This window comes from Entelurus aequoreus, linkage group LG03, assembly GCF_033978785.1.
Source record: "Entelurus aequoreus isolate RoL-2023_Sb linkage group LG03, RoL_Eaeq_v1.1, whole genome shotgun sequence".
Lineage (NCBI taxonomy): Eukaryota > Metazoa > Chordata > Actinopteri > Syngnathiformes > Syngnathidae > Entelurus > Entelurus aequoreus.
This window is the reverse complement of record NC_084733.1, coordinates 8,745,633-8,759,884: the sequence shown is the minus strand read 5'-3', so window position 1 is coordinate 8,759,884 and position 14,252 is coordinate 8,745,633. Positions and strand designations below refer to the sequence as shown.

Here is a 14,252-nt window from a genome sequence, read left to right as displayed (position 1 = left end):
CCTATTTAACTGTATTTTTAATTTTAGTTATGACATAATTCACTTCAATTACTTAGTTGTTGTTTTTTTACATATAATTATTTAACTAGTTTTTAATTTAATTTTACTTATAATTATTCAATTATGTATTTTTTTATTTTACTCATACTTGTTTAACTTTATTTGTTGTATTTTAGTTATGATATAATTGACTTAATTTACTTAGTTTTATTACAGAATTATTTTAATAGTTTTATTTTTTATTTGACTTATAATTATTTGATTATATATTTGTATGTTACTCTTTATACCTATTTAACTGTATTTTTTATTTTAGTTATGCCATAATTCACTTAATTAATTTAGTTTTGTTACATAACTATTTAACTAGTTTTAAAAAATGTTACTCTTAATTACTTAATCATATATTTTTATTTTACTCATTATACCTGTTTAACTGTATTTCTTTTTTTAGTTATGTTAATTTTACTGAATTTACTTAGTTTTTTCATAATTATTTAACTAGTTGTTAATTTTATTTTATTTATAATAATTTAATTATATCTTTTTTTTTATTTTATTCATTATTAAAGTTAAAGTTAAACTACCAATGATTGTCACACACACTATGTGTGGCGAAATACTGTATTTTTTAATTAGTTATGACATAATTTTACTTAATTTACTTAGTTTTTTATAATTATTTAACTAGTTTTTAATTTTATTTTACTTATAATTATCTAGTTATATAATTTTGTATTTTACTCATACTTTTTTAACTGTATTTGTTTTTTTTAGTTATGATATAATTGACTTAATTTACCTAGTTTTATTACATAATTATTTAAATTGTTTAATTTTTTATTTTACTTATAACTATTTGAGTATATATTTTTATATTGCTCTTTATACCTATTTAACTGTATTATTTTTAAAATTTTAGTTATGCCATAATTCACTTAATTAATTTAGTTTTGTTACATAACTATTTAACTAGTTTTAAAAAATGTTACTCTTAATTACTTAATCATATATTTTTATTTTACTCATTATACCTGTTTAACTGTATTTCTTATTTTAGTTATGACATAATTTTACTGAATTTACTTAGTTTTTTCATAATTATTGTTAATTTTATTTTATTTATAATTATCTAATTATATCTTTTTTCATTTTATTCATTATTAAAGTTAAAGTACCAATGATTGTCACACACACTATGTGTGGCGAAATACCTAATTAACTGTATTTTTTAATTAGTTATGACATCATTTTACTTAATTTACTTAGTTTTTCATAATTATTTAACTAGTTTTTAATTTTATTTTACTTATAATTATCTAGTTATATAATTTTGTATTTTACTCATACTTTTTTAACTGTATTTGTTTTATTTTGGTTATGATATAATTGACTTAATTTACCTAGTTTTATTACATAATTATTTAAATAGTTAAATTTTTTACTTTACTTATAACTATTTGATTATATATCTTTATATTGCTCTTTATACCTATTTAACTGTATTTTTAAAAAATTTTTAGTTATGGCATAATTCACTTAATTAATTTAGTGTTATTACATAACTATTTAACTAGTTTTAAAATGTTTTACTCATAATTACTTAATTATATATTTTTATTTTACTCATTATACCTGTTCAACTGTATTTCTTATTTTAGTTATGACATAATTTTACTGAATTTACTTAGTTTTTTCATAATTATTGTTAATTTTATTTTATTTATAATTATCTAATTATATCTTTTTTTTATTTTATTCATTATTAAAGTTAAAGTTAAAGTACTAATGATTGTCACACACACTATGTGTGGCGAAATACCTAATTAACTGTATTTTTTTATTTAGTTATGACATAATTTTACTTAATTTACTTAGTTTTTCATAATTATTGAACTAGTTTTTAATTTTATTTAACTTATAATTATCCAGCCATATAATTTTGTATTTTACTCATACTTTTTTAACTGTATTTGTTTTATTTTAGTTATGATATAATTGACTTAATTTACCTAGTTTTATTACATAATTATTTAAATAGTTTAATTTTTTACTTTATTTATAACTATTTGATTATATATCTTTATATTGCTCTTTATACCTATTTAACTGTATTTTTTTTAAAAATTTTAGTTATGCCATAATTCACTTAATTAATTTAGTTTTGTTACATAACTATTTAACTAGTTTTAAAAAATTTACTCATAATTACTTAATCATATATTTTTATTTTACTCATTATACCTGTTTAACTGTATTTCTTATTTTAGTTATGACATAATTTTACTGAATTTACTCAGTTTTTTCATAATTATTGTTAATTTTATTTTATTTATAATTATCTAATTATATCTTTTTTTATTTTATTCATTATTAAAGTTAAAGTTAAAGTACCAATGATTGTCACACACTATGTGTGGCGAAATACCTAATTAACTGTATTTTTTATTTAGTTATGACATAATTTTACTTAATTTACTTAGTTTTTCATAATTATTGAACTAGTTTTTAATTTTATTTTACTTCTATTTATCTAGTCATATAATTTTGTATTTTACTTTTTTAACTGTATTTGTTTTATTTTGGTTATGATATAATTGACTTAATTTACCTAGTTTTATTACATAATTATTTAAATAGTTTAATTTTTTATTTTACTTATAACTATTTGATTATATATTTTTATATTGCTCTTTATACCTATTTAACTGTATTTTTTAAAAATTTTTAGTTATGCCATAATTCATAATAGTTTTATTACATAACTATTTAACTAGTTTAATTTTATTTTTTTACTCATAATTACTTAACTATATATTTTTATTTTACTCATTATACCTGTTTAACTTTATTTCTTATTTTAGTTATGATATAATTAAATTAATTTACTTAAGTTTATTACTTATTTAAATGCATTTTTCCACATATACTTATTTCATTGATTTTTTTCTAATTTTATTTTACTTCTTTAACTGCATTTGTATTTAGTTACGACTAGTTGACTTAAATGACTTAGCTTTATTACATACTTATTAATTGCATATTGTGTAGTCCTGACATGAAGAGCCTAAAGGTCCATGTGGTTCTGTTCCAGCCTGGGACGAGGCCAGCAGCCTGGAAGCGTCTCCGGACTCCACCGAGCCGCACGAAGCGTCGGCAGAAGTCGAAGCTTCGGACGCGGCGAAGAAGAACAAAAAGCGGCGAGTTCTTTTCTCCAAGGCCCAAACCCTGGAGCTGGAGCGCCGGTTCCGCCAGCAGCGCTACTTGTCCGGCCCGGAGAGAGAGCACCTGGCCCGCATCCTCTGCCTGACTCCCACTCAGGTCAAGATCTGGTTCCAGAACCACCGCTACAAGATGAAGAGGGGCCGGGCTGAAGGGGCGCTGCTGGACCTGGAGATGGTGCACCCCCCCATGTTGCGCAGGGTGGTGGTGCCGGTTCTGGTTCGGGACGGCAAGTCCTTCCAGGCCTGCTTGGAGAGATCCACGCATCCTCGGATCCACTTCCCGGCTCTGACCTACCAGTCCTTGCAGCACGCTCTTCCTCCTCGCTACCAGAACCTTCAGAACCCCGCAGCCTCTTGGACGGACTTGTGGAGCAACGTGCTCCACCTTTCTTCCTTCAAGTGAAGTCTTTGCTCGCACCGACCAACCAACCAACCAAGCAACCAACCAAGCAACCAACCAACCAAGCAACCAAGCAACCAAGCAACCAAGCAACCAAGCAACCAACCAACCAACCAAGCAACCAACCAAGCAACCAAGCAACCAACCAACCAACCAACCAACCAACCAAGCAGCAAACCAAGCAACCAAGCAAGCAAGCAAGCGCCCAGCAAAGCAGCAACTTTTAGACGGTAGAAGATGACATTTTTGCACATTTTTGTATTTGTTGACACGTTCCTGTGATTGTGTTTGAAATTGTAGAAAGTAGAAGTTCAATATTTTATATCCACAAATCATATTGTACACTTAGCTTGCCTTCAAAGTGGATAACCTTTGGAGTTTTATATTTCTTTTGTGAAGGAAAAGTATAAATAAATATTTTCTACATTCATATTTACAGTGTGCTGCTTGACACTTTGCCGCATTATTTCAAGAAAATGTCCATCACAGTTGACGAGTGTATTTTCGCATAACCGCTTATTTTTCGCCACCATTTTTGTGACTTTGACAACATAAATGAACCAAAAACAAATGTCCACTGTAGTGGACATTTGTTTTGTCTATAAGTATGCAAAAATGTCCATTACAGTGGACATTTGTACAAACTATAAATATGCAAAAATGTCCATTACAGTGGACATTTGTACAATTTTTTTTTTTTTTTTTAATGTCTACTACAGTGGAAATTTGTACGATTTGTTTTTTAAATGTCCAATAGGGTGGACATTTGTACAAATTTAAGTTTGTAAGAATGTCCATTACAGTGGACATTTGTACAAACTTAAGTATGTAAAAATGTCCATTACAGTGGACATTTGTAAAAACTATAAGTATGCAAAAATGTCCATCACAGTGGACATTTGTACAAACTTAAGTATGTAAAAATGTCCATTACAGTGGACATTCGCACAAACATTTTTTTTTTTTAATGTCTACTACAGTGGAAATTTGTACGATTTGTTTTTTAAATGTCCAATAAGGTGGACATTTTTTACAAACTTAAGTTTATAAGAATGTCCATTACAGTGGATATTTGTACAAACTTAAGTATGTAAAAATGTCCATTACAGTGGACATTTGTACAAACTTAAGTATGTAAAAATGTCCACTATAGTGGACATTTGTACAAACTTAAGTATGTAAACATGTCCATTACAGTGGACATTTGTACAAACTATAAGTATGTAAAAATGTCCATTACAGTGGACATTTGTACAAACTTAAGTATGTAAAAATGTCCATTACAGTGGACATTTGTACAAACTTTTTTTTTTAAATGTCCACTACAGTGGACATTTGTACAAACTATAAGTATGTACAAATGTCCATTACAGTGGACATTTGTACAAACTTAAGTATGTAAAAATGTCCATTACAGTGGACATTTGTACAAACTTTTTAAAAAAATGTCCACTACAGTGGACATTTGTACAAACTTAAGTATGTAAAAATGTCCATTACAGTGGACATTTGTACAAACTTAAGTATTTAAAAATGTCCATTACAGTGGACATTTGTACAAATTTAAGTATGTAAAAATGTCCATTACAGTGGACATTTGTACAAACTTTTTTTTTTAAATGTCCACTACAGTGGACATTTGTACAAACTATAAGTATGTACAAATGTCCATTACAGTGGACATTTGCACAAACTTAAGTATGTAAAATTGTCCATTACAGTGGACATTTGTGCAAACTATAATTATGTAAAAATGTCCATTACAGTGGACATTTGTACAAACTTATGTAAAAATGTCCATTACAGTGGACATTTGTACAAACTTTTTTTTTTTAAATTTCCACTGCAGTGGACATTTGTACAAACTATAAGTATGTACAAATGTCCATTACAGTGGACATTTGTACAAACTTAAGTATGTAAAATTGTCCATTACAGTGGACATTTGTACAAATTATAAGTATGTAAAAATGTCCATTACAGTGGACATTTGTACAAACTTAAGTATGTAAAAATGTCCATTACAGTGGACATTTGTACAAACTTTCTTTAAAAATGTCCACTACAGTGGACATTTGTACAAACTTAAGTATGTAAAAATGTCCATTACAGTGGACATTTGTACAAACTTAAGTATGTAAAAATGTCCATTACAGTGGACATTTGTACGAACTTAAGTATGTAAAAATGTCCATTACAGTGGACATTTGTACAAACTATAAATATGCAAAAATGTCCATTACAGTGGACATTTGTACAATTTTTTTTTTTTTTTTTAATGTCTACTACAGGGGAAATTTGTACGATTTGTTTTTTAAATGTCCAATAGGGTGGACATTTGTACAAATTTAAGTTTGTAAGAATGTCCATTACAGTGGACATTTGTACAAACTTAAGTATGTAAAAATGTCCATTACAGTGTACATTTGTACAAACTATAAGTATGCAAAAATGTCCATTACAGTGGACATTTGTACAAACTTAAGTATGCAAAAATGTCCATTACAGTGGACATTCGCACAAACATTTTTTTTTTTTAATGTCTACTACAGTGGAAATTTGTACGATTTGTTTTTTAAATGTCCAATAAGGTGGACATTTTTTACAAACTTAAGTTTATAAGAATGTCCATTACAGTGGATATTTGTACAAACTTAAGTATGTAAAAATGTCCATTACAGTGGACATTTGTACAAACTTAAGTATGTAAAAATGTCCACTACAGTGGACATTTGTACAAACTTAAGTATGTAAACATGTTCATTACAGTGGACATTTGTACAAACTATAAGTATGTAAAAATGTCCATTACAGTGGACATTTGTACAAACTTAAGTATGTAAAAATGTCCATTACAGTGGACATTTGTACAAACTTTTTTTTTTAAATGTCCACTACAGTGGACATTTGTACAAACTATAAGTATGTACAAATGTCCATTACAGTGGACATTTGTACAAACTTAAGTATGTAAAATTGTCCATTACAGTGGACATTTGTACAAATTATAAGTATGTAAAAATGTCCATTACAGTGGACATTTTTACAAACTTAAGTATGTAAAAATGTCCATTACAGTGGACATTTGTACAAACTTTTTAAAAAAATGTCTACTACAGTGGACATTTGTACAAACTTAAGTATGTAAAAATGTCCATTACAGTGGAAATTTGTACAAACTTAAGTATTTAAAAATGTCCATTACAGTGGACATTTGTACAAATTTAAGTATGTAAAAATGTCCATTACAGTGGACATTTGTACAAACTTTTTTTTTAAAATGTCCACTACAGTGGACATTTGTACAAACTATAAGTATGTACAAATGTCCATTACAGTGGACATTTGTACAAACTTAAGTATGTAAAATTGTCCATTACAGTGGACATTTGTGCAAACTATAATTATGTAAAAATGTCCATTACAGTGGACATTTGTACAAACTTATGTAAAAATGTCCATTACAGTGGACATTTGTACAAACTTTTTTTTTTAAATGTCCACTGCAGTGGACATTTGTACAAACTATAAGTATGTACAAATGTCCATTACAGTGGACATTTGTACAAACTTAAGTATGTAAAATTGTCCATTACAGTGGACATTTGTACAAATTATAAGTATGTAAAAATGTCCATTACAGTGGACATTTGTACAAACTTAAGTATGTAAAAATGTCCATTACAGTGGACATTTGTACAAACTTTCTTTAAAAATGTCCACTACAGTGGACATTTGTACAAACTTAAGTATGTAAAAATGTCCATTACAGTGGACATTTGTACAAACTTAAGTATGTAAAAATGTCCATTACAGTGGACATTTGTACAAACTTAAGTATGTAAAAATGTCCATTACAGTGGACATTTGTACAAACTTTTTTTTTTAAATGTCCACTACAGTGGACATTTGTACAAACTATAAGTATGTACAAATGTCCATTACAGTGGACATTTGCACAAACTTAAGTATGTAAAATTGTCCATTACAGTGGACATTTGTACAAACTATAAGTATGTAAAAATGTCCACTACAGTGGGCATTTGTACAAACTATAAGTATGTAAAAATGCCCACTGTAGTGGACATTTGTGCAAACTTAAGTATGTAAAAATATCCATTACAGTGGAAATTTGTACAAACTATAAGTATGTAAACATGTCCATTACAGTGGACATTTGTACAAACTATAAGTTTGTAAAAATGTCCATTACAGTGGACATTTGTACACATTTGTTTTAAATGTCCACTACAGTGGACATTTGTACAAACTTAAGTATGTAAAAATGTCCATTACAGTGGACATTTGTAAAAACTTTTTTTTTGTTTTTTAAATGTCCACTACAGTGGATATTTGTACAAACTTAAGTCTGTAAAAATGTCTATTACAGTGGACATTTGTACAAACTATAAGTATGTAAAAATGTCCATTACGGTGGACATTTGTACAAACTATGAGTATGTAAAAATGTCCATTACAGTGGACATTTGTACAAACTATAAGTATGTAAAAATGTCCACTACAGTGGACATTTGTACAAACTATAAGTATGTAAAAATGTCCATTACAGTGGACATTTGTACATATTTTTTAAAAATGTCCACTACAGTGGACATTTGTACAAACTTAAGTATGTAAAAATGTCCATTACAGTGGACATTTGTACGAACTTAAGTATGTAAAAATATCCATTACAGTGGACATTTGTACAAACTTTTTTATTGTTTTTTAAATGTCCACTACAGTGGACATTTATACAAACTTAAGTATGTAAAAATGTCTATTACAGTGAACATTTGTACAAACTATAAGTATGTAAAAATGTCCACTACAGTGGACATTTGTACAAACTTAAGTATGTAAAAATGTCCATTACAGTGGACATTTGTACAAACTATAAGTATGTAAACATGTCCATTACAGTGGACATTTCTACAAACTATGAGTATGTAAACATGTCCTTTACAGTGGACATTTGTACAAACTATAAGTATGTAAAAATGTCCATTACAGTGGACATTTGTACACATTTTTAAAAAATGTCCACTACAGTGGACATTTGTACAAACTTAAGTATGTAAAAATGTCCATTACAGTGGACATTTGTACAAACTTAAGTATGTAAAAATATCCATTAGAGTGGACATTTGTAAAAACTTAAGTATGTAAAAATATCCATTACAGTGGACATTTGTACACACTTTTTTATTGTTTTTTAAATGTCCACTACAGTGGACATTTATACAAACTTAAGTATGTAAAAATGTCTATTACAGTGGACATTTGTACAAACTATAAGTATGTAAAAATTTCCACTACAGTGGACATTTGTACAAACTTAAGTATGTAAAAATGTCCATTACAGTGGACATTTATACAAACTTAAGTATGTAAAAATATCCATTACAGTGGACATTTGTACAAACTTTTTTATTGTTTTTAAATGTCCACTACAGTGGACATTTATACAAACTTAAGTATGTAAAAATGTCTATTACAGTGGACATTTGTACAAACTATAAGTATGTAAAAATGTCCACTACAGTGGACATTTGTACAAACCTAAGTATGTAAAAATGTCCATTACATTGGACATTTGTACAAACTATAAGTATGTAAACATGTCCTTTACAGTGGATATTTGTACAAACTATAAGTATGTAAAAATGTCCATTACAGTGGACATTTGTACAAATGTGTTTTAAATGTCCACTAGAGTGGACATTTGTACAAACTTAAGTATGTAAAATTGTCTATTACAGTGGACATTTGTACAAACTATAAGTATGTAAAATTGTCCATTACAGTGGACATTTGTACAAACTATAAGTATGTAAAAATGTCCACTACAGTGGACATTTGTACAAACTTAAGTATGTAAAAATGTCCATTACATTGGACATTTGTACAAACTATAAGTATGTAAACATGTCCATTACAGTGGACATTTGTAGAAATTATAAGTATGTAAAAATGTCTATTACAGTGGACATTTGTACAAATTTGTTTTAAATGTCCACTACAGTGGACATTTGTACAAACTTAAGTATGTAAAAATGTCCACTACAGTGGACATTTGTACAAACTTAAGTATGTAAACATGTTCATTACAGTGGACATTTGTACAAACTATAAGTATGTAAAAATGTCCATTACAGTGGACATTTGTACAAACTTAAGTATGTAAAAATGTCCATTACAGTGGACATTTGTACAAACTTTTTAAAAAAATGTCTACTACAGTGGACATTTGTACAAACTTAAGTATGTAAAAATGTCCATTACAGTGGACATTTGTACAAACTTAAGTATTTAAAAATGTCCATTACAGTGGACATTTGTACAAATTTAAGTATGTAAAAATGTCCATTACAGTGGACATTTGTACAAACTTTTTTTTTAAAATGTCCACTACAGTGGACATTTGTACAAACTATAAGTATGTACAAATGTCCATTACAGTGGACATTTGTACAAACTTAAGTATGTAAAATTGTCCATTACAGTGGACATTTGTGCAAACTATAATTATGTAAAAATGTCCATTACAGTGGACATTTGTACAAACTTATGTAAAAATGTCCATTACAGTGGACATTTGTACAAACTTTTTTTTTTAAATGTCCACTGCAGTGGACATTTGTACAAACTATAAGTATGTAAAATTGTCCATTACAGTGGACATTTGTACAAATTATAAGTATGTAAAAATGTCCATTACAGTGGACATTTGTACAAACTTAAGTATGTAAAAATGTCCATTACAGTGGACATTTGTACAAACTTTCTTTAAAAATGTCCACTACAGTGGACATTTGTACAAACTTAAGTATGTAAAAATGTCCATTACAGTGGACATTTGTACAAACTTAAGTATGTAAAAATGTCCATTACAGTGGACATTTGTACAAACTTAAGTATGTAAAAATGTCCATTACAGTGGACATTTGTACAAACTTTTTTTTTTAAATGTCCACTACAGTGGACATTTGTACAAACTATAAGTATGTACAAATGTCCATTACAGTGGATATTTGCACAAACTTAAGTATGTAAAATTGTCCATTACAGTGGACATTTGTACAAACTATAAGTATGTAAAAATGTCCACTACAGTGGGCATTTGTACAAACTATAAGTATGTAAAAATGCCCACTGTAGTGGACATTTGTGCAAACTTAAGTATGTAAAAATATCCATTACAGTGGAAATTTGTACAAACTATAAGTATGTAAACATGTCCATTACAGTGGACATTTGTACAAACTATAAGTTTGTAAAAATGTCCATTACAGTGGACATTTGTACACATTTGTTTTAAATGTCCACTACAGTGGACATTTGTACAAACTTAAGTATGTAAAAATGTCCATTACAGTGGACATTTGTAAAAACTTTTTTTTTGTTTTTTAAATGTCCACTACAGTGGATATTTGTACAAACTTAAGTCTGTAAAAATGTCTATTACAGTGGACATTTGTACAAACTATAAGTATGTAAAAATGTCCATTACAGTGGACATTTGTACAAACTATGAGTATGTAAAAATGTCCATTACAGTGGACATTTGTACAAACTATAAGTATGTAAAAATGTCCACTACAGTGGACATTTGTACAAACTATAAGTATGTAAAAATGTCCATTACAGTGGACATTTGTACACATTTTTTAAAAATGTCCACTACAGTGGACATTTGTACAAACTTAAGTATGTAAAAATGTCCATTACAGTGGACATTTGTACGAACTTAAGTATGTAAAAATATCCATTACAGTGGACATTTGTACAAACTTTTTTATTGTTTTTTAAATGTCCACTACAGTGGACATTTATACAAACTTAAGTATGTAAAAATGTCTATTACAGTGAACATTTGTACAAACTATAAGTATGTAAAAATGTCCACTACAGTGGACATTTGTACAAACTTAAGTATGTAAAAATGTCCATTACAGTGGACATTTGTACAAACTATAAGTATGTAAACATGTCCATTACAGTGGACATTTCTACAAACTATGAGTATGTAAACATGTCCTTTACAGTGGACATTTGTACAAACTATAAGTATGTAAAAATGTCCATTACAGTGGACATTTGTACACATTTTTTAAAAATGTCCACTACAGTGGACATTTGTACAAACTTAAGTATGTAAAAATGTCCATTACAGTGGACATTTGTACAAACTTAAGTATGTAAAAATATCCATTACAGTGGACATTTGTAAAAACTTAAGTATGTAAAAATATCCATTACAGTGGACATTTGTACACACTTTTTTATTGTTTTTTAAATGTCCACTACAGTGGACATTTATACAAACTTAAGTATGTAAAAATGTCTATTACAGTGGACATTTGTACAAACTATAAGTATGTAAAAATTTCCACTACAGTGGACATTTGTACAAACTTAAGTATGTAAAAATGTCCATTACAGTGGACATTTGTACAAACTTAAGTATGTAAAAATATCCATTACAGTGGACATTTGTACAAACTTTTTTATTGTTTTTAAATGTCCACTACAGTGGACATTTATACAAACTTAAGTATGTAAAAATGTCTATTACAGTGGAAATTTGTACAAACTATAAGTATGTAAAAATGTCCACTACAGTGGACATTTGTACAAACCTAAGTGTGTAAAAATGTCCATTACATTGGACATTTGTACAAACTATAAGTATGTAAACATGTCCTTTACAGTGGATATTTGTACAAACTATAAGTATGTAAAAATGTCCATTACAGTGGACATTTGTACAAATGTGTTTTAAATGTCCACTAGAGTGGACATTTGTACAAACTTAAGTATGTATAATTGTCTATTACAGTGGACATTTGTACAAACTATAAGTATGTAAAATTGTCCATTACAGTGGACATTTGTATAAACTATAAGTATGTAAAAATGTCCACTACAGTGGACATTTGTACAAACTTAAATATGTAAAAATGTCCATTACATTGGACATTTGTACAAACTATAAGTATGTAAACATGTCCATTACAGTGGACATTTGTAGAAATTATAAGTATGTAAAAATGTCTATTACAGTGGACATTTGTACAAATTTGTTTTAAATGTCCACTACAGTGGACATTTGTACAAACTTAAGTATGTACAAATGTCTATTACAGTGGACATTTGTACAAACTATAAGTATGTAAAAATGTCCAGTACAGTGGAAATTTGTACAAACTATAAGTATGTAAAAATGTCCAGTACAGTGGAAATTTGTACAAACTTATGTATGTAAAAATGTCCAATACAGTGGACATTTGTACAAATTTGTTTTAAATGTCCACTACAGTGGACATTTGTACAAATTTGTTTTAAATGTCCACTACAGTGGACATTTGTACAAATTTGTTTTAAATGTCCACTACAGTGGACATTTGTACAAACTTAAGTATGTAAAAATGTCTATCACAGTGGACATTTGTACAAACTATAAGTATGTAAAAATGTCCAGTACAGTGGAAATTTGTACAAACTTATGTATGTAAAAATGTCCAATACAGTGGACATTTGTACAAATTTGTTTTAAATGTCCACTACAGTGGACATTTGTACAAACTTAAGTATGTAAAAATGTCCATTACAGTGGATATTTGTACAAACTTTTTTTCTGTTTTTTAAATGTCCACTACAGTGGACATTTGTACAAACTTAAGTATGTAAAAATGTCTATTACAGTGGACATTTGTACAAACTATAAGTATGTAAAAATGTCCACTACAGTGGACATTTGTACAAACTTAAATATGTAAAAATGTCCATTACAGTGGACATTTGTACAAACTATAAGTATGTAAACATGTCCATTACAGTGGACATTTGTACAAACTATAAGTATGTAAAAATGTCCATTACAGTGGACATTTGTACACATTTTTTTAAAATGTCCACTACAGTGGACATTTGTACAAACTTAAGTATGTAAAAATGTCCATTACAGTGGACATTTGTACAAACTTAAGTATGTAAAAATGTCCATTAGAGTGGACATTTGTACAAACTTTTTTTTTGTTTTTTTAATGTCCACTACAGTGGACATTTGTACAAACTATAAGTATGTAAAAATGTCCACTACAGTGGACATTTGTACAAACTTAAATATGTAAAAATGTCCATTACAGTGGACATTCGTACACATTTTTTTAAAATGTCCACTACAGTGGAGTTTTGTACAAACTTAAGTATGTAAAAATGTCCATTACAGTGGACATTTGTACAAACTTAAGTATGTAAAAATGTCTATTACAGTGGACATTTGTACAAACTATAAGTATGTAAAAATGTCCACTACAGTGGACATTTGTACAAATTTAAATATGTAAAAATGTCCATTACATTGGACATTTGTACAAACTATAAGTATGTAAAAATGTCCATTACAATGGACATTTGTACAAACTATAAGTATGTAAAAATTTCCATGACAGTGGACATTTGTACAAACTATAAGTATGTAAAAATGTTCACTACAGTGGACATTTGTACAAACTTAAGTATGTAAAAATGTCTATTACAGTGGACATTTGTACAAACTATAAGTATGTAAAAATGTCCACTACAGTGGACATTTGTACAAACATTTTTTTTTGTTTTTTAAA

The 14,252-nt window shown here is 28.1% G+C and overlaps 1 protein-coding gene across 1 annotated transcript in view; it reads left to right on the top strand.

Moving 5' to 3' along the window:
- Nucleotides 1-3,627, top strand: part of LOC133644598 (homeobox protein Nkx-2.2a-like) — an 18,930-nt gene extending 15,303 nt beyond the window's left edge. The window contains exon 2 of the mRNA XM_062039223.1: nucleotides 3,095-3,627. Coding sequence (XP_061895207.1) covers nucleotides 3,095-3,627 — 533 coding nt within the window. The remainder of the gene's footprint in view (nucleotides 1-3,094) is intronic.
- The last annotated feature ends 10,625 nt before the right edge of the window (nucleotides 3,628-14,252 follow it).